This window comes from Lycium barbarum, chromosome 2, assembly GCF_019175385.1.
Source record: "Lycium barbarum isolate Lr01 chromosome 2, ASM1917538v2, whole genome shotgun sequence".
Taxonomy (NCBI): Eukaryota; Viridiplantae; Streptophyta; class Magnoliopsida; order Solanales; family Solanaceae; genus Lycium; species Lycium barbarum.
Window position 1 is genome coordinate 126,146,349 of NC_083338.1, and position 25,080 is coordinate 126,171,428.

At 39.9% G+C, this 25,080-nt stretch overlaps 1 protein-coding gene across 13 annotated transcripts in view; it reads right to left on the reverse strand.

The window, feature by feature from the left end:
• LOC132627114 (ABC transporter C family member 12-like) overlaps positions 1–24,702 on the reverse strand; it is a 59,811-nt gene extending 35,109 nt beyond the window's left edge. For 3 of the 13 annotated variants that reach the window (XR_009577784.1, XR_009577783.1, XM_060342246.1), the window contains exons 1-11: positions 23,542–24,396; positions 17,876–18,054; positions 13,028–13,067; positions 12,398–12,554; positions 11,985–12,099; positions 11,815–11,895; positions 11,650–11,674; positions 10,051–10,107; positions 9,105–9,170; positions 7,182–7,256; positions 6,239–6,346 (exon numbers count right to left, since the gene is read on the reverse strand). Coding sequence is in view for 11 of the 13 variants with exons in the window: in XM_060342246.1 (XP_060198229.1) it covers positions 6,239–6,346; positions 7,182–7,256; positions 9,105–9,170; positions 10,051–10,107; positions 11,650–11,674; positions 11,815–11,895; positions 11,985–12,099; positions 12,398–12,554; positions 13,028–13,067; positions 17,876–18,054; positions 23,542–23,871 (1,233 nt within the window). In the remaining 2 variants the exon portion in view is untranslated. Of the gene's footprint in view, positions 1–6,238; positions 6,347–7,181; positions 7,257–9,104; positions 9,171–10,050; positions 10,108–11,649; positions 11,675–11,814; positions 11,896–11,984; positions 12,100–12,397; positions 12,555–13,027; positions 13,068–17,875; positions 18,055–23,541 lie in introns of those variants that run through there. The other 10 variants (XM_060342243.1, XM_060342242.1, XM_060342237.1 and 7 more) reach the window with 9 other exon arrangements.
• Positions 24,703–25,080: the final 378 nt, after the last annotated feature.

Sequence of the window (25,080 nt, forward strand, 5' to 3'; positions counted from 1 at the left end):
AGCATCACTGGAGGGAAGTATTACCGGAGGTATTGTGGGCTTACAGAACCACATCGAAATCAAGCACGGGAGAAACTCCTTTCTCGTTGGTCTACGGGGCCGAAGCCCTCATTCCCGTAGAAGTTGGTGAACCGAGTCTCCGGTTCAGCTATACCACCGAGGAGTCAAACGAGGAGGCCATGGCCGTAAAACTCGACCTCACAGATGAACTTCGCGAAAACGTGTTGGTCCGTATTGTAGCCCAGAAACAGAGAGTGGAAAGGTACTACAATCGGAGAGCAAATTTTCGGCATTTCCAAGTTGGGGACTTGGTGCTTCAGAAAGTTACCCTGAACACCAAGAATCCCAACGAAGGAAAACTGGTTCCGAACTGCGAAGGACCGTATAAGATAACCGAGGTAACGGGCAAAAGATCGTATCAGTTGGAATCCATGGACGGGCAACGGTTGCGCAATAACTGGAATGTGGCTCATTTGAAAAGATACTACTGCTAAGGTATGGACTCCTCGTGTTTTTCTATTAACCTTTCTTTTTTGCAGGAAGTCAAGTACCGGATAAACTTAGAATCTAGGTCTGAAAACACGTGTTGCACTCTTTTCCTTAGTACAGTTTTGTCCCAAAATGGGTTTTCCGACAAGGGTTTTAATGAGGCAACAAGTACAACGTGTTACTCGACAAAGACAAGGACAAACGCCCGGAAACTCGGGGTCACACCCTACGAATGGGGACTTAATAGCGCTTACTGATCTTGCAGCTCGGACAAGCGCTAGGGGACTATTATACCCACATCGAAGTTTACCCCGGTTAGCGGAAATCGAAGGAGCTCAACAAACCAAAACCGGACCTTTTATATTAGGTTTCGATGTAAGGACCAAACGATCAGCATGAATCGTGTCCACTCAGTATTTGCTACGGTAAAACCAAGAACCGGACCTTCTGCATTAGGTTTCGATGTAAGGACCAAACGATCAGAATGAATCGTGTCCATTTAGTATTTGCTACGGCAAAAGCAGAAGGAAACAAAATTCTCATATCTTGTACAAATACTTGCAATACAAAAATCATCAAAAGTTCGGATAACGATATCTCGGATGTCTTCTTGTTAAAACACTCTACCCCGATGATCATCACCGTATTTCGGCATTACTTCATTCATATACCCTATTCCGGGCACTACGGTCGAAATTCGACAAAGGCAACAAGGTCATAGTGAACCGAGCCAAAATCGTTAATCCCTCAAACGGGGACTGTTACATCAAAATTTAGCTAAGGCTGAGATTCAGGTGTCCGAAAAATACCGGCCCTAAAAAATAACCGAAAAATACCGGCTCTAAAAAATAGCCGAAAAATACCGGCCCTAAAAATGCCCATTGTGATTCGGAGACGTCTGAATTCACAAAGCATAAGATAAGTCCCACGGGCAAAAATTCGATCAAATTCCCGGACAAAACGTACCGGACGAAGAGAAAAAGCCAAAATTCAGGCACCAGGCGGAATAATGACTCTGAGTCTGCTTGTCCTTAAAACGGACCGATAATTCGGGCAAAATTCATAACCGACATTCAAACAAGAATAAAGAAAATCAAGAAAATGCATGTTCCATTTATACAAAGGTTCTTACATCGGAAACCCTTACAAAGGAAAAAAAAAGGCTAAGGGATCTATCCGATATGCTGGATCCGGAGTGTTCGGACACTGTCTGCTCGGAGTCGTCGGAGTCAGCCCCGAGGGCACCCTTAGCCTTTTCCTCGACTCTTTTAGCCTCGAGTATCAGGGCCGGAAGATCCACAAAGCCATGTCCGGCTTGCTCAAGGGTGATCCTCCGAGACTTCCACTTTTCATACTCCACAGCAATAGCAGTATGAGCCTCGGCAGCCTCCACGCTCTTAAGGGCTTCTTCCAAATCAGCTTCAGTCTGGGCTAACTTTGCCACCCGTACGTCCCGATCTTCTTCGAGGACCTTTTGCATTTGAATGTACGACTCGATCTCGACCTTAAGGTTATTAGCATCAATCGTCCCCTCGAGCTCGATTTTTAGCTCATCACATATCCGGGCCCTGTTCTCTGCTTTCTCCTCAAACACCCTCATCCGCTCTTTGTACCGGGCGCTCTCAGATTCGAGCAGTCGATGCCTCTCGGCCATGCTCGTAGCATCGGACTTCACCGAATCCAGCTCCCCCCGGAGTTGAGAGATGGTGGTTTCGAGCTCACCAAGCCTTGAGGAAAAACGAGCGTTGTCTCGGCTAAAGCCGATCTTGTCCACTTCGAGACGCCGGTTATATTCGACCATCTCGGCCAGCTCACCCTTTAATCGACGATTTTCAGCCTTTGTTGCATCGAGCTCGGGTTGGAGGTTGGAAAGAGCAACTGCTCGGTTCAACTCATCCTCCTTCACCCGTAGAAAGTGCAGATATTTCTCCGTCTCTCGACCTTGAGCATCCAGTTGGCCCTTGAGATCGTCCACCTCTTGTTGGGCACGGACGAAGGCTTCGTTAACAAGCACCACACTCAGCAAATGAAGCAAGTTAAAAATTTGAATAAACGAGATTAAAATTCTCAATGAAATTATACAAGGATGGCTGATAAACTTACTCGATTGCCCGCGTGCATACCCTCGTTAATGAGACACTGCCAAGGGACTCCATTCATCTTTCGTTTGTCCGAGTCCGAGACAAGGGGCCTCAGGTAGCTCGCCACACCCACCGGGCGAGAAAGAAAGCTGCAATCCTCGAGAACGGTGATCACAGCCGACCTTGTCCTCTTTGGGGCCAGAAAGGTGCCTACCAAGATATCCCTAGCACCAGACTCGGTGGTCCGACTAGCCGCCCTCGTGCCTCGAGGGATTGGGAGATGTTCGAAACCAGCAGCTTCGCCGGTAGTAGGAGGAGTGTCCGAGAACATGTCACCAAACTCATCCGATCTTGGAACCGGAGTTAGAGAACTCGGAGGGACCTCAACAGCTTCGGCAAAGGCAGGGATCTCCGAAGTTGCGGCAGTCTCACAGTCGGGTAGCAGACCAACATCCGTTGGAACTTCGCTCTCGGGGGCCGGCTCAGTTCTTTGACCAGCTTCGACAGCAGCTGCTTTCCCGGATCTTCTTGTCCTTTGCAGGGGGTTTCTTCGGAAGAAGCATCACCTGAAATATCAACGAATTCAATCGATCTTAGAGGAGTCGGGTAATGAATTTCTTCCCCACCTGTGTGTAATGCCAGAACTGAAGGTCCTTCCCCGGCTGAAGGAAATAGTGAGATGGTGATACCCTCCTCCGGAATGGGAGCCACGGAAGGGGCCACACTAATCCTCCGAACGAAGAGCTCGGGCTCTGTTTCATCCCTTAAAGTCCTAACGACGCTCCTCGCCCTCTTCTTCGGTTTCACCTTTAGGATTTCGTTATTTTGTTTGTTTCATTGACGATTTTTCCAAATGTACTTGGCTATTCTTAAAGAAAGATCGTTCTGAGTTATTCTCTATATTCAAGAGTTTTTGTGCTGAAATACAAAATTAATTTGGTGTTTCTATTCGTACTTTTCATAGTGATAATGTCTTAGAATACAAATCCTCCGAGTTTCAGCAGTTTATGACTCACCAAGGAATTATTCATCAAACATCTTGTCCCTACACCCCTCAGTAGGATGGGTAGCAGAAAGGAAGAAAAGACATCTCATTGAGACTGCTCGCACTCTTCTCTTTGAATCCCATGTTCCGCTGCGTTTTTGGGGCGATGCAGTCCTCACGTCTTGCCATTTAATTAATCGAATGCCCTCATCTTCTATTCAGAATCAAATTCCATATTGCATAGTATATCCTTAGTCATCTCTATACTCTCTTCCTCCTCGTGTTTTTGGGAGCACATGTTTTGTGTATAACCTAGCTCCGGGGACAGATAAATTAGCTGCTCGCTCTCTTAAATGCGTCTTTCTTGGTTATTCTCGGGTTCAAAAGGGGTATCGTTGCTTCTCACCTGATCTTTGTCGATATCTTATGTCTGCCGATGTCACATTTTTTTAGTCTCAACCTTACTTTAGATCTCCTTCTGATCATCCTGATATCTCTAAGGTCTTACCTATACCTCAGGTTTTACCTACACCGACCTTTAAGGAATCTACAGTTACGTCTACATCTCCAGTCACAGTGCCACCACTTCTGACTTATCATCGTCGACCGCGTCCAGCATCAGACCCAATATCAGGTCCCGATGATTCATGTCATGCGTCGGATTCCGCACCTACTGCAGACTTGTCTCCTCCTGATCAGCCGATTGCACTTCAAAAAGGTAAACGGTCCACTCGTAATACTAACCCACATTATACCCTTTTAAGTTGTCATCGTCTATCATCTTCCCATTATGCCTTTGTATCATCATTGTCCTCTGTCCCGTTCCTAAGTCTACAAGTGATGCTGTCCCATTCCTAAGTCTACAAGTGATGGCCTTTCTCATCCCGGATGGCGACAGGCTATGATTGACGAGATGTCTGCTTCACACACGAGTGGTACTTGATAGCTTGTTCCTCTTCCTTCAGGTAAACGTACTATTGGTTGTCATTGCGTTTATGCAGTCAAAGTTGGTCCGGACGGCCAAGTTGATCAGCTTAAGGCTCACCTTGTTGCGAAGTGATATACACAGATATTTGGGCTTGATTACAGTGATACTTTCTCCCCCGTGGCTAAAATAGCATTTGTCCGTCTTTTTCTATCCATGGTTGTTGTCCGCCATTGGCCTCTTTATCAGTTGGACATTGAGAATGCTTTTCTCCCTAGTGATCTTGAGGAGAAAGTTTATATGGACCAACCACCTGGTTTTGTTGCTCAGGGGGAGTCTAATATGGTGTGTCGATTGCATCGGTCACTTTATGGTCTGAAACAGTCTTCTCGAGCCTGGTTTGGTAAATTCAGCACAGTAATTCAGGAGTTTGGCATGACTCGCAGTGAAGCAGATCATTCTGTGTTTTATCGATATTCTGCTCCAGATTTGAGTATTTATTTGGTGGTTTATGTTGACGATATCGTTATAACTGGCAATGATAAAGATGGTATCACTAATTTAAAGCAACATCTCTTTCAGCATTTCCAGACTACAGATCTTGGCAGACTAAAGTATTTTCTAGGTATTGAGGTTGCCCAATCCACGTCAGGTATTGTTATTTCGCAACGCAAGTATGCCTTAGACATTCTTGAGGAGACAAGAATGATGGGATGTAGACCCATTGACACTCCTATGGATCGGAATGCTAAACTCCTGTCAAGACAGGGGGAGCCACTCAGTGATCCCGGAAGATATAGGCGGCTGGTTGGTAAGTTGAATTATCTCACAGTGACTAGACCTGACATTTCATTTGTTGTGAGTGTTGTAAGTCAGTTTATGGATTCTCCCTGTGATAGTCATTGGGATGCAGTTGTCCGCATTCTGCGATATATTAAGTCAGCTCCAGGTAAAGGACTGTTTTTCAAAGATCGTGGCCATGAGCAGATCGTTGGATATACAGATGCACGTTCTACATTCGGATATTGTGTGTTAATATGAGGTAATTTGGTGTCCTGGAACAGTAAGAAACAGAGTGTTGTTGCTCGATCTAGTGCTGAATCAGAATATCGAGCAATGGTTGTAGCAACTTGTGAGCTAGTTTGGATTAAGCAGTTGCTCAGAGAGCTAAAATTTGGAGAAATCAGTCATATGGAACTTGTGTGTGATAACAAAGCGGCCCTTCATATCGCATCCAATCCGGTATTTCATGAGAGGACTAAGCACATTGAGATTGACTGTCACTTTTTTTTTTTTTGATTAAGCACCGGGTGTCCGGGTCTCTTTGAGCCCCGACTAATCCCGGGGGTGCACAGGCCCTCGGCAAGGAGTTTCCCGCAAGATTGACTGTCACTTTGTCAGGGAAAAGATACTCTCCGGAGATATTGTTACTAAATTTGTGAAGTCGAGTGATCAACTTGCGGATATTTTCACCAAGTCACTCAGTCTTCCTCGTATTAGATACATCTGTAACAAGCTCGGTACATATGACTTCTATGGACCAGTTTGAGGGGGAGTGTTAGAATAGGAATAGGAATAGGATTTGTATATAGTATCCCACATGGAAAAGGATTAGGATGTAGTGTCTATAAATAGGGCTCAATGTAATAATGTAGATACACAATTCAATAATAATATTTTCTCACATCTATCATGTGGCACCACTGTATACTTTAAAAGGAGGGATCAAGACATAAGAGATTGTTGCTCCATGCATACCTGAAGTGCATTAGCATCAGTTGTGATCATATTTGTAATTTTTCCAGATGGAAACTGCTTACGACCCTCAAGTGTTAGTCTTACAGATTTGCGAAATATGGAAGCGACCTAAATGTAAGAAAAAATGAATTTTGTTAAGCCCACTCGCAAGACTTCCAAAAACAGATTATGATGCGATCCTCTACACAACTAAGATATACAGCTTATATTTTATAGGCAATATCTTCATAGTTAGAAACAGCTTCTAGGATTGTCATAGTGAATATTCATTCAATATATAAGATGAAAAAGAATAACAGGAAAATAAGGGCATTGACTGGTAATGTGTTTGCACAAAAGGTGGAAGGTGAATGGCTTATCTTTTGTCTCCACAAAAATTATGATTGTCTAAGTAAGTAGGCATTTGGACATGTGATTTGAAACCATGGACCGTGGTTTGAAATCAGCAATTGGACATGCGATTTCATCTCATGGTTTCAAATCATGGGATGAAATCCCAAATCATCCAAAATCCATGATTTGGGGTTTCAAACCATCGTTTCAAACCATGTCCAAACGGCACCTAAGTATACTAAAGTTCGCTTTTATACTGTATTTTTTTACTTTGCATTCTCCAAAGACCAAAATTTTGTGTTGTAGAGTCAGGATGGACGTTTTTAAAGTGCTTATAGCCATATTCTCAGAGTTGAGGCAACGTGGGAAATTTTAAGTAAGTGGTCATCAAAAAGGTCGTAATAGAAAGAAGGAAAAAAAAGGAAATTGGTTTTATCATGATTTATCTTGGGATTGAAGTAAAGAATAAAGTAAAAACAAATATCACAGAAACTAATCAAGTGAGGCAGTGTGCTTAAGTTGTATCGAATTATTTAAAAACAGAAGCGACTGGAGGATAAATCCAAAAATAAGAATAGGACATGCACTGTAGTATTAAGAAAGAAATTACCAGAGTTGATCTCATCCTGAAACCAACACGCATGACATTCTGAAAGTACTGAGCTTCACATAGTACTCCAAATGACTGGACCAAGTAAGAAATACAATCGAGAAAGTATATACACGTGATTGGATTGAATAAAATTCTTTAAATAAGCAAAGTTAATCAAATGAGCAGAGATTCAAGTTCTGAAACTATCCTGTGGTCAGCAAGAAGAAAATTACGTGATCACCATTACACAAGTCAGATAATATAACTTAGTTCAAGGTTTTTGCTAAGCATCAAATAATTTTTTAGGTTTCTACACAATTAAGTTTGGGAATATCAAATGACAGTTATATATATATATACATGTATATATATGGTGAGCAAGAAGAAAATTACGTGATCACCATTACATAATTCAGATAATATAACTTAGTTCAAGGTTTTTGCTAAGCATAAAATAATTTTTGGGTTTCTACACAATTAAGTTTGGGAATATCAAATGACAGTTATATATACATGTATATATACGGTGAGCAAGAAGATAATTACGTGATCACCATTATATAATTCAGATAATATAACTTAGTTCAAGGTTTTTGCTAAGCATCAAATAATTTTTTGGGTTCCTGCACAATTAAGTTTGGGAATATCAAATGACAGTTATATATATATATTTCCTTCCAGAGAAATGAATCATATTAAATAGCACCCAAATGCCATGCTCGATTCCAGCAGTACACAACTATACATATAGATTGCCCACTGTTGTTTTCACAAGGAAGAAGATTTCTAGCATATGGGATAATTTCAGTGTGGGAAGTTACATTTTAAACATGAGAAAAATCAGCGATCTAATTAAGGATTAAGGTTCTCTGTTGGTATAAACCCACAGCCTTACGATCTAAAATTTCTACCCTTGCTAAAGAAAAATCTCTTGAAATAGATGTTAGAATCTTGTGAATATTCTAGAATATGTGTAATTATAGTAGGTAGCTGAATTTACTCCTATTGTAATTAGGTATTGATTTCCTTTCCTTTTTAGGACATGTAATGTAGTTATTTAAACCCCAATAGCTTGAGGGAATAATCAAGCCGAGTTCCTCTTATTTTCTCTTCTGTTTCACAATAGACAATATTGTTTGCTACAACCTAATAGATCATAGAGAAGCATTGGGTAGATAACCATTACCATCAACACCAGCATCCAGCGAACAACCACAACCATCAACCACCTTAACTACCAGCCACCATCGCACACCAACCGCCTCCACCACGAACATGCACTGCACAACGACCATTGACAGATACCAATCACCATCACCAACAATAATCACTTCCATTGCCAACCACCACCACCAACCATCTCCACCACCACCACCAACCACCTCCACCGCCAGCTGCAACCACCAACCACCTACACCACCAGCCACCACCTCCGTCATCACCAACAATGTACACCTCCACCACCAACTACCACCAGTAGCCATAACCATCCATTACTTTAACAACTACTGTACAAGTAAGTCAAACAATCTTCTCCTCAGTTAGTTTCTACCTATTATTCATATTGTCGCTATCATTTAGGCCTCTGCCCTTGGACCTTGGGCCATCGCATGTATTTGCAGTAAATCTTGCTCTACTAAAGGAAGCTACAAAAGATTAAGGGAAGCAGAAAAAAAGCTCAAGAAGTGACTCCACTTTGTCATTCTAGGTCGACACAGATTGACAATAGACGAGAACTCAAGAATATCAACATCGATCCTACAGCAAACTTTTTCCTTTATTTTTGATTTCCTTCCTTATTTGAATTTTCCGAGTAAATGAATGTCGATCTTCCAAGCTCCATGCTAAATCATATACATAGTAATTTGGTACAGCTTCTTGGTTCTATTATAATGAAAAAATGAAATATATGCTTTTAATATGATGAAGATCGAATCTTACCACCCCAACAAAAATCAGAAAAGCATATAAGTGGCCAACCCAAGCTGGATCACCTCGTTCCAGAGACTGTAAGCAACAGCAAGTTAATAATGAAGATTTACAATTTCAGACAACCCAGAAGAGTGCACTTCTTCCATGCATAATATGAAAAGCAAAACAACTATGGCACAGCAGAATCAGGAAGGTAACAGCTCCAAGGGGAGAAAGCATAGAATGGGATTAGTCTCTCCTAAAGGCTCTATATCACAATTTATTATATATTTAATCTTTTTAACATCACTTATGTTGATTATATCTAGTGAAGATATAGTAGATTGAATCTCAATCTCAATATTAAGGTAAGATGGATAATAAACAAATCCGCCATTAAACAAAGTGCACGCTCCGCAAATCCAGGATTTGAACTTTATATGTTCAAGTTCGGGAATCTACCACAGCCCATTTGATTTACAAAGTTCGAAATCTATATGTGTACTTATTTAGATTGAACCCATAACAATAACACTACATCCGCCCCAGTATATTATGTTCTTTAACTTGTAATTACACCATTATCCCATTTGAAATTGCTTTATTGAGCTTCAAATTAACAAGTTAGTTTGACTTGTATATATATTTGATGGATGACTTGCATATTATATTAGCAGTGGTTGAAAGAGATTTGGAAGTAAAGATTGATAAGCTGATGGATATGACATGTTAGACTAGTTAATTCCCTCATTGAGAATGTATCATAAGTGTAGACCTTTTGTATTCCTTATTAATCAATCATTGATGTATATTATTCTTTTTCATATTTGTTACTTGTCAAACAACAAGAATCAGCGATTTTTCTTTTGTGTGTTGAGTGCATACTAATTATGAGAAAATTGCACGTACATTTAAATGCATAATCACCGAATTAGAGGTGATCAAAGTAAACACAAGCCAAACAACCACAAGTTACCTTTAAGAGACGATTAAGTACTAGTGGTCCCACAAACTGGCAAAGATCACTACCAACCTGAGAATTGGCATAAGTAAAGAAATTATTCACAAGGAACTAAAAAATCAGAAAAGGTAGAAGGTTTAAAGATGACTCAAGTAAAAAAAATTCAGTTCCAAACGGGAAAACGTAAGCCTAAAATATCTTTTCATGGTGATAGAAATTATAGTTAACGACATAGAAGATTCCAGCATGCATTTTTGTAGATGGAGTGATGGAAAGGAGTCTGAATGTCAGGATGAAGTCGAGAACGAGGAAGAAAGAAAATCAGTTTTATCAGAGATAACATTTTCTGGCCTATTACTCATTTTGCACAGCAGAGAGTCCAGAATCTATATAAGGAGGAGGGACACTATAGGCGATCTCTGCTACACTCGACTTGTCCAAAAAAGTCAGCCCCCAAATTGACCTATAACAAAAATATGCATAACAGCACTTTTCTCCGTCTGTTCGATTTAAATTGCATGGGTGGAAGATCTGCCTTGTGTCCCATCTTTTTCACTCCTCTGTTCGCCCTTCATGCATCAAAAGCTGCATATACCTGTTTGCCAGTGCATCTCCAGTTAAACAAGTATTAGAACCATTTGATTAGTTCTGTTATCATATTTTATCATTACCCTTAACATTGACAATCGTCACCCTCAATACACAATATTTTATCTTGTCAGATATCTTAATAGCTACCCTACCTTTTTATATCTGAAAAGGGAACTTTTCCCCTTATATCTGAAAAGGGAACTTTTCCCCTAAAGAGGTTCTAACCCACACCTAAGCCAGAAAGAAAAAGATGAAGAAAAGGAAAATACTCCTGTCCATTCACTCAACAAGAAAAAGGATTCACGCCTTGTGGAACCGATTTCTACAGGTCTCTCCTAGCAGGTTATATGTTTCGCTCACTGAACCACAAGTATCTTGCTCTGTGCAAATTTCCTCTTCTTCCGGTTATATTTTCGTCTTACAAGCATCGAAGTCCTCATCCTCTTCCTGTTTCAATTTTTGTAAACCAAACAAGTACAGCATCCTTACCTCCTTGTAGTCAATTTCCAAATATTGGCATATGTCATGCAGTTGTGGCAAAACATGACAGGCGCAGATAAACTATAGTGGCAGTGAGATTCACTGCTAAATGGTTCGATTTTTACTAACAGCTCAAATTAATAAAGAAAAATAATCGAAGTTACGATTATCATCGTAGAAAACAAGTCAGCACCCTTTGATGTCAGCACCTTAGATCACATGCTAATTGATAATATTAAGAAAGACTTGTGACTCGTTAACTACACTAAGGGCGGCTATAAGAACTCAAAAGATATATTGCCAACGTTATTGGCACGGGATTATCGGAAACAGCCTCTCTACCCCACAAAGGTAGGGTAAGGTCTGCATACATCCTTCCTTCACCAGACCCCACTTGTAGAATTACACTGGGTATGTTGTTGTTGTTGTTATTGGTAAGGGCTAATGGACTCTCAAAATAACTTTTAACATCTGGTAAAAGAACTAAACTTTAAAGGAAAAGCTAACTAGATTTTATGACAATCCAGGGAATAAGCACATTACTTTGAAGAGACCTCCATACCAGAACCTGTAGAAAATTGCAGATAGATAGATATAAGAGCACACACAGTGGTGGAGAAAGAAGCACGGATATATTTGCCTTCTCACAATATAGGCAAAAGAAGACTGTTGTGAATAGAATGTAGAAGAATGTAGAAAAAATCATACCTGCCTCCAAGACTGCAATTCAAAGCGCGTAGAAGCCATGGTTTTTTCCTCTGAGATTCTTCAGCCCAACATTTTTGGAATCTGAAAGAGTTGAAATGGATAAAGTGTGACAACGCTTTCTTACAGCTGATTATGCAAACATTGAGGGAGAAAGATACACCAATTACAACCTTGCACTCAATATCTCAGTCTGATCCCATGAGTCTAACTTCCAAACATCCTTTTCAGTGATTGGTCTGTTATAGCCTCGTCGCAAGAGGGGAGTTATCCATCCAAAAGAGATCCCTACCACAGTTAAGAAACTGCAATTATCATTTAGCTATTGAAAGCAGATAGTTCAACGTCCCACAGGACCTACCAGTATTTATGAGAAGTCATAAGGAAAATTACATTCAATTTAATTTAATACAGAAGGCATAAAGTCATTGTACTCTGAAAGAATGAGCAAGAGATGTATGCAAAGTCCATAAGTGCAAATCAGTGATATAGTTTCTACAAACTTTCTTATAGTATAACGAACCAAATGAAACAATTTTCATGATTAAGTGGCCAGGGATAAAACTGATAAGCAGAACCCACTGACTTGATAAAATGCTTGCATGTCTCTCAGGGCAAATATGGTGTGCTCCAAGGATAGTTTCATCGTTATTGTCATCAATGGACTCACTCCTTAATGGAACATAGCCAGGGAAAGGATCCAAATGAGGAAGATGAATAAGAAGCAGGGCCCCAAATAAAACCTGCATCAGAGACGTTTCAGATTTTGTAGTCCAGTCTCTAATGGAACAAAATGTAGGTAGTATAAGATATAAATTTTGGTTTGTACTGTTACGTTCTGTGAAACTCAAACATACATCTGTTACTTTCCCATGCATTTCAGAATAAGAGATAAACTTGGGTACTAGAAGTTTGTTCCAACTGCAGCCTGATACAAGGCACAATTTTCTCTCCAACAAAATATGGTCAAGATTTTCTGTTTCTTCGACTATGTAAATTCATTTTATAACTGATCAAACTACTTGAATGTAGTCTTACATAGACTGATATTCAGGGCACAGTATATTACAGACCTCATGCAAAATCAATATATCTTTTCATCAAGGTAAATCAGTTCTATTCCTGGGCAAATCCCCTTGAAAAATTATATGACTGATTTATTTTTTAAGCTAGAAAACATGCAAAAATGCAACCAGTAAAAGCTCATGACAAGTACCTGACAGATGACTGAACTGTAATAGATGTACAGTGTAAACCTGCAGAATTTAGTAAAAGCTATGAGTACAGTGCTGATTTATTAGATAGCATAAGTCCACATACAGACAAGCATCTTTCAATGCAATGAAAAAGGTTTTCTTGTAAATCTATTGAATGAATGAAAACAAGTTATGACTTGAGATTCAAAATCCTCCAGTACAGAGAACAGTCTAATTCTTGCATTCCATCTGTCTCAGGTTACATGCACTCTTCTTTTGAGCAGAAAATATTCAGTTATTCCTGTTCTCATAGAGAAGCTTGCAATTTCACTTCTTTATTTTGAAAAATAAGCACCAGACTTTAAACCTAGCATATTCTTTGAAGAGATAAAAACTTAAATGTGTTTAAATAAGCAGAAATACTGTTTCACATTTGCCAAGCCATCTAGCTTTACAACCATTACCAAAGCCTTGCCATTGCAGATCACAACCACCAAAATACCCCAACCATCACCATGGCAAGCACCTTTTTTCTGCTTCACGGTACCAATACGCTCACAAAACTCCAGGAGTACAGATCTTAAGAAGCAGTTAAGCAAATAACAATGAAGGATTTGAGGCCAGCAAAGATTTTGGGCGTACAAACCCACCGGCACAGAGAGAAAACGGAGTTGCATTTATCCCAGAAACACTAGATTGAAATAGTACTCACATAAGGTTCAATATGACATATAAAGTGCTTAGTACTCCCCTTGCTGAACACTTTAAATTGAGTACTAGTTGGAATTTCTGAAAGAGTTTTCATAATGCTATACTTCAATTAAAGATCGAGTCAAAGGAGAATTCCGCTTTACAAAAAAAAAAAAAAAACATTGTAGCTTGTTGTATGCCACTGTTTGCACTAGGCCAAACATTGCACATGTTGTTGGTACTATTAGTAAGCTTTTTTAATCTAGGAAAGAAACCTCAGATTGTGTATATATTCTGTAAATCAATTAGGATTATTCATTTTCCTTTCCTTTTTAGGATATGTACTTAAGGAATATGATTCAGAGTTCCTCTCAATTTTCTCACAAGACATCAGAGCCTATGTGAATAAGTTCTCGCTGTGCATTTACCAGTGACATGTGGAAGACAACACACCATTGTCACGCATTTTCTGGCGACTGTGAAAGTTGTCCCAGTATTTCTGGCAACTGTCAGCATCTAACTTTATTTTTGTTGGTTCTGTGAAATATCCAGCACCAAGACTAGACCCAGCTTCCTCTGGCAAGAAAATCCGTCAAGAAATGCTGGGAATGGGGATCTCACGCACCAATATGTGCCAATCAGATCCAAGTTTTTCTATCGATAGATTCTTCATGCGCCAAGCGCATGCGCCTCTTCTGGACTTTTTTCGGCGAGAAGGCTTGGTTCTCTCCTCATTCCAACTCTACCCATCTGGGGCTTCGCAGGTTCTGACCACTGGATTAAGGTTCTGACAAGCGAATCAATTTTTCTGGCCACTTCCAGTGAAGATCTTGGTTTTTCAGAGGCTGTCTTCTCTTTTCTGACTCTATCCAACTGCTAATCTCCATATTCAGCCACCGACATAAAGTTTCTGAGTTGTTTCAAATCTGATAGAAGTAAACTTGATTTCAGGCGAAAAGTTTTCAATTTTCCAATCTTTTCTATGTCGGATTTGGCATCCTGAAGTCCCATATCAGTTTCATCCTGGAATATGAGAAATTGGTTGTAGCAAAATGGGATCCAACACTTTGAATAATCGGATGGTTTCTTTACCTGATTATATTGAGTTCCTTCGACTCAAAATAGGTAAGCAGACATCCTCTGAGATAGCTTTTGTTGTTCAGACAAGCAATAGCATAGCTTTTGTCACTCAATCTTCTTCTCTCAGTCCTCGGGTTCAGGTCCATCAAATCACATTTTTGGTTTATTTCTTATTCTCAATCTCTTCTGACAGTTATAGTGGCCAATGGATCTCACACCGTGGCTACCGGAATAGGTCAAGCTAGCTCACTTACTTCCTTAACTTTGAATGCAGTTCTTTATGTTCTTGGTTGTCCTCTTAATCTCATATCATCTATTAGTCGCTCGTCACAAACTCTTGACTGCTAAGTGACATTCTGCAATAACTTTGTTGTCATGCAAGAAAGCAGTACCGAAGGGATAATTGGTACCAGGCGTGAACCACGTGGACTTTATTACCTTATCCTTCCTAAATCCCTCATAGATTGTCCTCCCTCCACGGCTTATCCTGTTACTGATTCACCTGATTTATTACATAGACGGTTGGGATATCCTCGTTTATCAAAGGCTGGCTTGTCTCACTTGTCTATTTTAGAGTGTGAATGGTGTCAGCTCAGTAAGCATACTCATTTCCCTTTTCCTGGACATCCTGAAAATCGGACAGTCTCCCTTTATTTTAGTTCATTCAGATGTTTGGGGTCCTAGTCGAATTAGTTCTACCTTGTGATTTGTTAACTTTGTCAGTTTCATTTATAATTATTCCAGGTGCACTTAAATATTCTTGACGAAATATCAATCTGAGTTGTTTTCCATTTTCTAGCCTTTTCATGCTGAAACCCAAAATCAATGGGTTTCTATCTATACATTTCATTGTTGTAATGCACCAAATAGTTTATCCACTCCGTTTCAGTAGTTCATGAATTCTCATGAGATCATTCAGCAAACATCTTGTCCTTCCACATCACAACAAAATGGAGTAGCTGAAAGGAGGAATAGGCATCTTATGAGACTGCTCGCACCCTACTCTCATAATATCACGTTCGGTTGCACTTTTGGGGATGCAGTTCTCTCATCATGCTATCTTATTAATCATATGTCTTCCTTAGCTATCAAAAATCAAGTCTTGGACTATGTTGAGTTTTTTTTTTTTTTTTTTTTTTTTAACTGGTACTATTGTATTCCCCCTCAGCATTAAGGGTATGCTGGCTACCTCCAAAAATTAGCAGAAAAAGAAAGTACAGCAAAAACAGATTTACAGAGCTCCTAAAAATTCTACAAGGCCATCTACTTGTTCTCTTCCTCTATACAGATCTCTTTACACCAAAAATATAAAGATACAATACAATGCCATTTCACTTCATGGATGGAATTGAGTTTATCTTCAAAGCATCTGCCATTCCTTTCCTTCCAAACAGCCCACCAAATGCAAGAAGGTATAATCCTCCACCACTTCTTCTGGCTCTTACTGCCCCCCTTCTAATCCAGCAGTTCATCAAGTCAGCAGTATGTTGTGGAATAGAGTTGACCTTTGTAAGACTAAAGAACATAGCCCATAATTGGGCAGTAAATTTGCAATGGAGAAATAAATGGTTGCTGGTCTCCCCTTCTTCTGAAAATACCTAGTGACAAATGGCATACCCTTCTTCTGAAGAACTTCATGAGTGACGCGGGCCCTTTTAACCACCAACCATGTGAAATATTTCACCTTCATAGGTGTCATACTCTTTGAGATATTCTTCCATATCCTTGCGCATCCCCCATCTTCTACATTGTTCTCCTTCTTGTAAATCTTGTTGACTGAGAGTACTCCATCCATAATATGTCTCCATTTCATTGTGCCAGGACCAGTTGTGATACCAGTGAAGCCCTCAATCTCCTTCAACAGAGTTGCCACCCTCCCCACTTCCCAGTCCCAGTCATTCAAGTGCGTTCTAAATAGTAAGTTCCGCCCTTGATGAGTCCAACAATCACTGATAATCACATCAGAGTTGTTACATAGCACAAATAAGTCAAGAAAAGAAACTTTTAAGGGACCTTGACCAGCCCAGATGTCCTTCCAGAAGTTTGTTCTGGTGCCATTACCCACCTTGATGCCAATATTCCTTTGTAGTTTGGCCAAAGGTTTCCGATTGTTCTCCAAACCCCCACTCCATAAGAGTTAATAACCTCGTTAGAACACCAAGGACTAATTTGGCCAAATTTGTGGTGTATTTGGGAGCACATATTTCGAAGAAAACCTTACTCCAGGAAAAGACAAGTTAGCCCCTCATACTTGGAAGTATGTATTTATAGGTTACTCAAGAATGCAGAAGGGATATCGGTGCAACTCACCTTACCTCAAGAGTAAACTTTTTCTAATTTACAATATTTAACTAAGTCTGTAAAGAAGAAAATCAGCTAATAAATTTGTAAGATTCAGCAAACAAATCTGAAAATCAGCAAGCTAATATCTACTGATTTGGCAATATGGTGGCTGGATCTTTTATTTTCCAGCATCCTTAAACAAATCAGATTGGCATGTACGTTTCAGAAGTTTAAATTTGTGCCAAGGCTCCAAAAACACACCTAGCTTGTTTTATTATTTTCTTACCATCTGATTTCTCAATTGTTGGTTCCTAGTATATAATGCCAAGGACTTCGCATGTTTCAGCTCTTTCAAGTTTTTTTTTTCTTAATGAGAACTATCTGACAAGATACAGAGCTCTCTTTCATATACAGGAGCTATTTTTAATACCATGAGATTCATCTCCTGAGTGCTTTTTTTCTTTTTTAAGTTCGGTGTGAAACCCTTGTTTGCTCTTACGAGGAAGATAGGTGGCGAATTTTGTTGATTGCTCAAACTCATTTAGTCTCTGAAATTGTCGGGGATCCTCGTATTTTACTACTTACAGCCACTTTTATCAAATTCTTAAAATCAATGGGGAGTATAATAATATCTAACTGCACTTATTTTTCCTGAATTATTGGTATCTAATTTCTTTTTCCTTAATAGGAAGGCACTTGCATCGGCCACCCAACATTAATGAAGTTGACCAGATGACTTGACAACATTAAGTAGCCTTGAGATGGGAAATATTTCAAACAGCTAATTTGACCAAAAATAATATAATCAAACTCACCTTGAGTAGAAACTCTGCATTGAAAGAATGAAGTTGAGCACCACAAGTTCACCTACCAAAACATAGATTACTCCGAATCTGACATACCATCGGAACTCTTTGATATAGACTTTAGTTTCCACTAGATTCATAAGAACAATGGAAATCCAAGCAAGTGACTGAATGCTCAAAGAAACCCTCTGAAAGAAAAGAGTAAATATATCAGTTGGCTAGATAATGAAGCAAAAACATAACTAGACTGGTCCACAAGCAGGAGTAATCAAAATTGCTACTGCTAGGTATAACTAAATGCAAAGAGCTGATCAAATCTTGGATGAACATGTATGTTCTCATGCAACTCTTTCTTTTTCCACAGTCCAGACCTACTAATCATATTGCAAACTAGTGACCAAGTGTCTTGACTGTTTGATGTTTCCAAGAGGCATGAGCACCAATACTTGAATACCCAGCAAAAGATGGTCCAAGCATCTTTGTATCATAATTATCAAAAGATGTATACCCTATAGCTTTCTTTTAGTTGAAGTGTGTGACCATCGCATCTAAAAGCTTAAGTTGTCTGAGAGAGCGCACTTTTATTTACTTAATTATGTCTTCAACCACACCTCCGACATGGTTGTTTTTCCTCAGCCAAGCACGCGAAATTCTTTTTGATAATGGGTGATGATCAGACTCGAATGTAGGACCTCAACCTGCTCTGATACCGTGTTTCAGTGTGTGATCATCTCAAAAGGTTACAAATGTCATCACCCACAAAGTAGAAAATTTTGTCTCTTCCGATGTCACTTTTGTAAAATCCAAGTCCTTTAGCACCTCCTATATTTAGGGGAGACTGTGAATGAAGATAGTCCCAAAGATGAGTTCTAGTTAGATTTTGTTGAGTCATCTCAAAATAAAGTGTTGGTTGACGCATGTTGTGTGCTACGCCTTGCTTAATTTAGTGTACACGTTAAGGTACTAAGGTGTGTGTACCTTCACCGATGAGTTTTTACTAAAGGGTACAGCAACACATATAGCTTAACTATAGTTTTTTCATTCTTTTGTCCAAGTAATTATTGTTTTTGTTTATTGATCGACGGCTAGAAGTACATGCTTTTAGCTATATTCTACCTCTTATTTTGTGCTTTTTCTTGTGTTTAAGATCATGTCGTTCACTTTATTCTTAATATTTGTGTTTTTCTTGTGTAATGTGTAAGAGGTGATTTGATGAAAAGATGATGATTCGATGCTACAAAGAGATGAAAATGGCTTTGAAGTCTGAGTAGAAGTCAATAGCAAACATTCGGATTGAGTTGAGGACCCGAGGGCCAAGTACGCATCAAAAGAAGTTGAAAAAAAAATGAGATAGCGTAGGAAATGGCCTGACGTGTAGCCTGCCAGGGCTTGCGTCACACAAATGCAAGTTTCAGAAAAACTTGCAGATTCTGACTCTCTGAAGTTTTGACTTGGTGCCCAGTGCCATGTGCTACCCCTTGCGGCGCACCAAGCCATATTTTTGGCAGTCCAGGTCAGTTTTGGACTAGAAGTGATATTTCGGCCCAAGGTCAATTCTACACATTATAATTACATCTTAGACATTTTTTAAGGGAGAATTAGACTTTGGAGAGACAAAGATCACAAAGAGGGCTAGAGCACCGTGGAGCGGAGATTCGCACAATTTTTTTCTTCTCTCTCCTATTTTTATAGTTGAATTGAATATTCGTTACAAGCATGAATGGCTAGCTTTCTTATTCTAGGGTTGCAGGATTATCCATGAATGTTGTAGTTTGAAGCTTTATGTTAGCATATATTTGATTATCACCTATTGATTTTCACTTATTGGTTTAATTGGTTTACTTAGAATTGCATTATAGGTAAAGTAGAGCTACAACAACAACAACCCAGTGAAATCCCACATCGTGGGGTCTGGGGAGGGTAGAGTGTACGCAGACCTTACTCCTACCAAGGTAGGACGGCTGTTTCCGAAAGACCCTCGGCTCAATAAAAGCATAAAAAGAAGTCAGATAAGGTTAAGAGAATCAAAGCGATATGAAATGAAATAATGCAAGCGACACAGATAACACAGGATAATCAAAGCACAAGAAATAACAGATAATAGCATAAATCTGAGCAGAAGAAATTATATTGCGATAATGCGACTACTAATAAGAACGGAAAACGAGACTATCTACTAGCCTTCTACCCTAATTTGGGTCCTCCAAACCCTCCTATCTAAGGTCATGTCCTCGGTAAGCTGTAGTTGCGCCATGTCGTGTCTAATTACCTCTCCCCAATACTTCTTCGGTCTACCTCTACCTCGTCGAAACCATCCATGGCCAACCTCTCACACCTCCGCACTGGGGCATCTGTGTCTCTCCTCTTCACATGCCCAAACCATCTCAATCTCGCTTCTCGCATCTTATCTTCCACCGAGGCCACCCCCACCTTATCCCGAATATGCTCATTCCTAATCCTGTCACTCCTGGTGTGGCCACACATCCATCTTAACATTCTCATCTCGGCAACTTTCATCTTTTGAACGTGAGAGATCTTAACCGGCCAACACTCCGCCCTATACAACATAGTCGGTCTAACCACCACTTTGTAGAACTTGCCCTTAAGTTTTGGTGGCACCTTCTTGTCACATAGCACTCCGGAAGCAAGCCTCCATTTCATCCACCCTGCCCCAATACGATGTGTGACATCATCGTCAATCTCCCCACAGCTTTGCAGAATAGACCCAAGGTACTTGAAACTACTTTTCTTCTGGATGGCCTGGGTACCAAGTCTCACTTCCAAGCCAGCCTCCTGAGGTGCTTCACTGAACTTACACTCCAAGTACTCTGTCTTGGTCCTACTCAGCTTAAACCCTTTAGACTCCAGAGTATGTCTCCAACTCTCCAGCTTAGCGTTAACTCCGCTACGAGTCTCGTCGATCAGGACTATGTCGTCCGCGAACAACATACACCATGGCACCTTACCTTGAATTTGCCGTGTCAATTCATCCATCACCAAGGCAAATAAAAACGGACTAAGAGCTGATCCTTGATACAACCCCATCACAACTGGAAAGTGCTCTGAGTCTCCTCCTACTGTCCTTACCCTGGTTTTGGCTCCCTCATACATGTCCTTGATCACCCTAATGTACGCCACAGGTACACTTTTAGCCTCCAAGCATTTCCATAGGATCTGTCTTGGAACTTTGTCATAAGTCTTTTCTAGGTCGATGAATACCGTGTGTAAGTCCTTACTGCCTTAACAAACAATAAACAACAGCATGCCCAGTGTAATCTCACAAGTGGGGTCTGGATATATACCTAATGCCTTGCTTAGTCAAATACAGGAGATGCAACTATGTTCTTAATACTTGTGACAACCACAAGAATATAGGTGTTGTGGTAGTTTGAATAGGGGAAGGGGTATCAAGAAGAGCCCACTAGCCATATTAACCTGTGATTAGTAAACCGGATTCTCGAAATAGCTAACTAAAGTGGATAAACAACAGGATTGGAGACATGTACCCGTGACCCTGAATATCTCTCTCGTCTGATAATCTCAAAAGCATATTACTTTAGTTTACGACTTCTGTTTTCGATACTTGATACTTAACTCTTGATAAACTCTTAGATAATTACTGCAACTGTTTGATCTAATCCGGAAAGTTAATCATGAAAGACCTTGCGGGAACGATATCTCTCTTATCATTATATTACTTGTCGACCACGTACAATTGCGTGAGTACTGGACTCGACCATTTATAGTTAAATTCTTTTATTTTGCAATACACCCTCTTTTTTTTTTTTTATTCATTGGTGTTTTCTTCACTAAAGCTCATGCTTTAGTTGTGCTCCAACAGGATTTGAATCTTTTTTGTGTTTTTCCGCATTTGACTACTTGGCCTAGACCAACCCATTGCCCTTAGAAAAGGAACCAGAAATATTACAAAACATCTCTTATCGCTACTCATGACCTACAAAATTTCTCGCCAAGCCATAAAGCGTTCATTAGTAACCTTCACTCGATATCTATTCCAAAAATATGTCTATGATTTGCTAAAGGAGACAGGGAAATTGGGCAGCACACTTATTGAGTACAATCACGGGCTGAGGGAAGCATCAGAAGATCTTGTTGTGGATAAAGGGTCATATCAACGACTCGTTGGAAGGCTAATTTTCCTACCCACACTAGACCCGATATAGTCTATGCCGTGAGGGCAGTTTATGCAGAATCCAAAGTAAGTCCACCTCAGAGCAGCACACAAAATACTAGAATATCTGAAAGGGACGCCTGGAAGAGGACTTCTATTCAAAAGGAAAGGCACCTTGACTTCAGAAAAATAAACGGATGTGGACTATGTTGGGTCCCTAGTCTACCAGAAGTCAACTTCAGAGTATTGCAATTTCTTGAGTGGTAATCTGGTGACATGGAGAAGTAAAAAAGCAGAATGATGTGGCCAGGTCAAGTGTTGAATCAGAGTCCAGAGCAATGGCAAGGGTGTTTGTGAGCTGTTGTGGCTCAAAATAAATCTTGAAGACCTGAAAGTAAAGTGGGAGGCACCTACAAAGCTATACTGTGATAATAAGTCAGCAACAAGTACAGCCCATAATTCGGTACAGTATGATCTAAAAAGTTGATTGACAGTCCAACCAAGAAAAATTGGATAGTGGGCTGATTTGTGCTTCACTCATGTCGTCCAGGCATCACCTTGCGGTCATTCTCATGAAAGGACTACAAAGCAGCACTTTTGAAGGACTTCTTACCAAGATGGCACTGGAAGATATTTATTCACCAGCTTGAAGGGGAGTGTTAGATTAGGATAGATTTGTTACAGTTGTACGACAACTTTTAAAAAGATATATTTCTGTAAATAGCTGATATACTGTTACATGTTTATCCTAGGAAGTTCAGATCTGATTTGTTTCCCTGATTTGTAGAGAATTATCCCTAACTGGCTTTATTTGCAATTTATGTATATAAACCCCTATGTTGTACATTGTGATGATAAAAATACAGAATAACATTTTATCTCTCCTTTTGACAGTTACTTCAGAAGGACGAAAGAAAACTTGATCATTACTTAACAAAATAGAAGAAAAAATGAGGACTTCAGCCTTCTATTGAGAAAGCTATAGTATTGGGAGATGTAGACATCTTAAATTTGTGAAACAAATCTTCTATGAGAATAGCAAGATCAAATTCCTCTCTAAACATCAAGGTTATGGAAAAGATGAAAGTTTCAAGAAAATGATTTACCTTCTGAGATACAAAATGATGAGAGTGGAGAATCATGGAAATAAGAATCATATAAGAAACAAAGAGAAGAATGTCACCTATCCACCTATTGCCCTAAACCAAACTTAACTACCGTCCGAACGATACAAGAAGAAGGAAAGTAGACACAGTATGACAATAAGTCAGTCACCTACCAAATACCTAAGAAATTGAACGATGAGGATGATTTAATTTCTTTGAAAGGAGAAGTTGTGCATAGTTTTGAGCCATGATTATACACGCAAACTGTAGGTTTCTCTATTTCTGATAGGTACATGCAATTGCAGATGCATAAACAGGTTGGTGGTAAGAGAATGAAAACAAGATTAGTTTTGTATAAAAGAAAGGAAAATGCTGATGTCAGAAGTGCATGGGAGAAATATGAAAGCTCATAAACTATAGCATGAAGTAGATATAACCTCAAAAGGAGCAAGGCCATTTTCTGCATCCAGGTTGAAGATTGAAATGCCCATAAACAATCTGAGCAAGGGTTCAGCAGCACAACAACTTCCCAAGAGGATCAATATGTAATTGTAGTATTTCGACCTCAACTGGAATCTCCGAACTTTGTGGTCCATCCTGACCAGCCATAAGCGATACGCACACAACACAAAAAGAACCACATAACATATGCAATCAGCTGTTTCAATAGCACAAGGTGTATAAGCACCAAAAGCAGTGTCAGTTTCTTTGGCCCATATCCCATTTGCCACCGGCTTGCAATACCAAACTAGTGCATCGGAACTCATTTTCTTTAACTACTTTCACCACAATACAGGTCCACTGTAGGGGTTAGCTGTAAATAGTGGTCCTCTGTATGCCAATGAAATAATCTGGAGTGCACTAAAGTCTCTGCATATTCAAACCTTCATCACTTTCAATCAACCAAGAATTTCTCACAGTTGTGTGCAAAAAATTACTGCAATTATGAAAAAAACATACGCAGCCATTAGCTAGACGCCAAGCAATCAAGGCGCGGAAACGACCACCACAGAAAGACTAGAAAGTTGTAGCTTTCTCAAAAATGGGAAAAGATGAGAAAGATACTAGCCAGAAAGTAGACAACGACCAAAGAAACAAAATAACACAAGACCCAAAAAAGCTTCACACCCGGATGAGCATTGTTTTCCTACATGGAATTCTATATTTATTAACAACAACATACCCACTGAAATCCACCACGGTGGAGGGTCCTTGCAATTCTATATTTATTGATCTAACAAAAACCAGACTTATTTGAACCTAATATTTATAATGAAAATCTGTAGGCTAAGCGGGAAAGGGAGAGAGCGGAGTTAAATACCATGACATTGACTTAGGCGTACTGACACTAACCATTTAATTGCTTAGATATACCCCTTAGCCCCAAAATTCTTCAAATTTTACAGTAAATTTGAGTAGATAACTTCAAATTGTGATATTTAAGCAATGTCATACTTAAAAGTAGTATCAAAATGTTGGACTATGAGCATTATCAGGAGTTTTTCTCTTAATTAGTACTCCCTCCCGTCCAATAATTATGGTTTTAGGCTTGGGCTGATTGAATTAAGAAATTTACTTATTCCTATTGTATTGGTAACTCTATTGTATTGGTAACTGGTATCAAGTAGCCTATGGAATACTTTGCAGCTCAACTGGTAAGAGACGTCCTCTTCGGGGGAACAAAAGTGCTTGGGGACGCGGGTTCGAGCCTCCCTCGGGGTCTGCATGGCCTGGTTAAACGAGGGTATAAATGGTCGAATACTGAGCGACTGAGTACGGACAATACCTGGAGTGGGTCCCCTGAGGGTGGTCGTCACAAAAGGCGTCTTTTTAGGCGAAGGCATCCCCACGGGGTCCCACCCTTACTCAGAAATTGTCCATGCAGGGTACTGCCAGCTCGACCATTTATACCCTCGTTTAATCAGGCCATGCAGACCCCGAGGGAGGCTCGAACCCGGAACCTCAGCATCATTTCA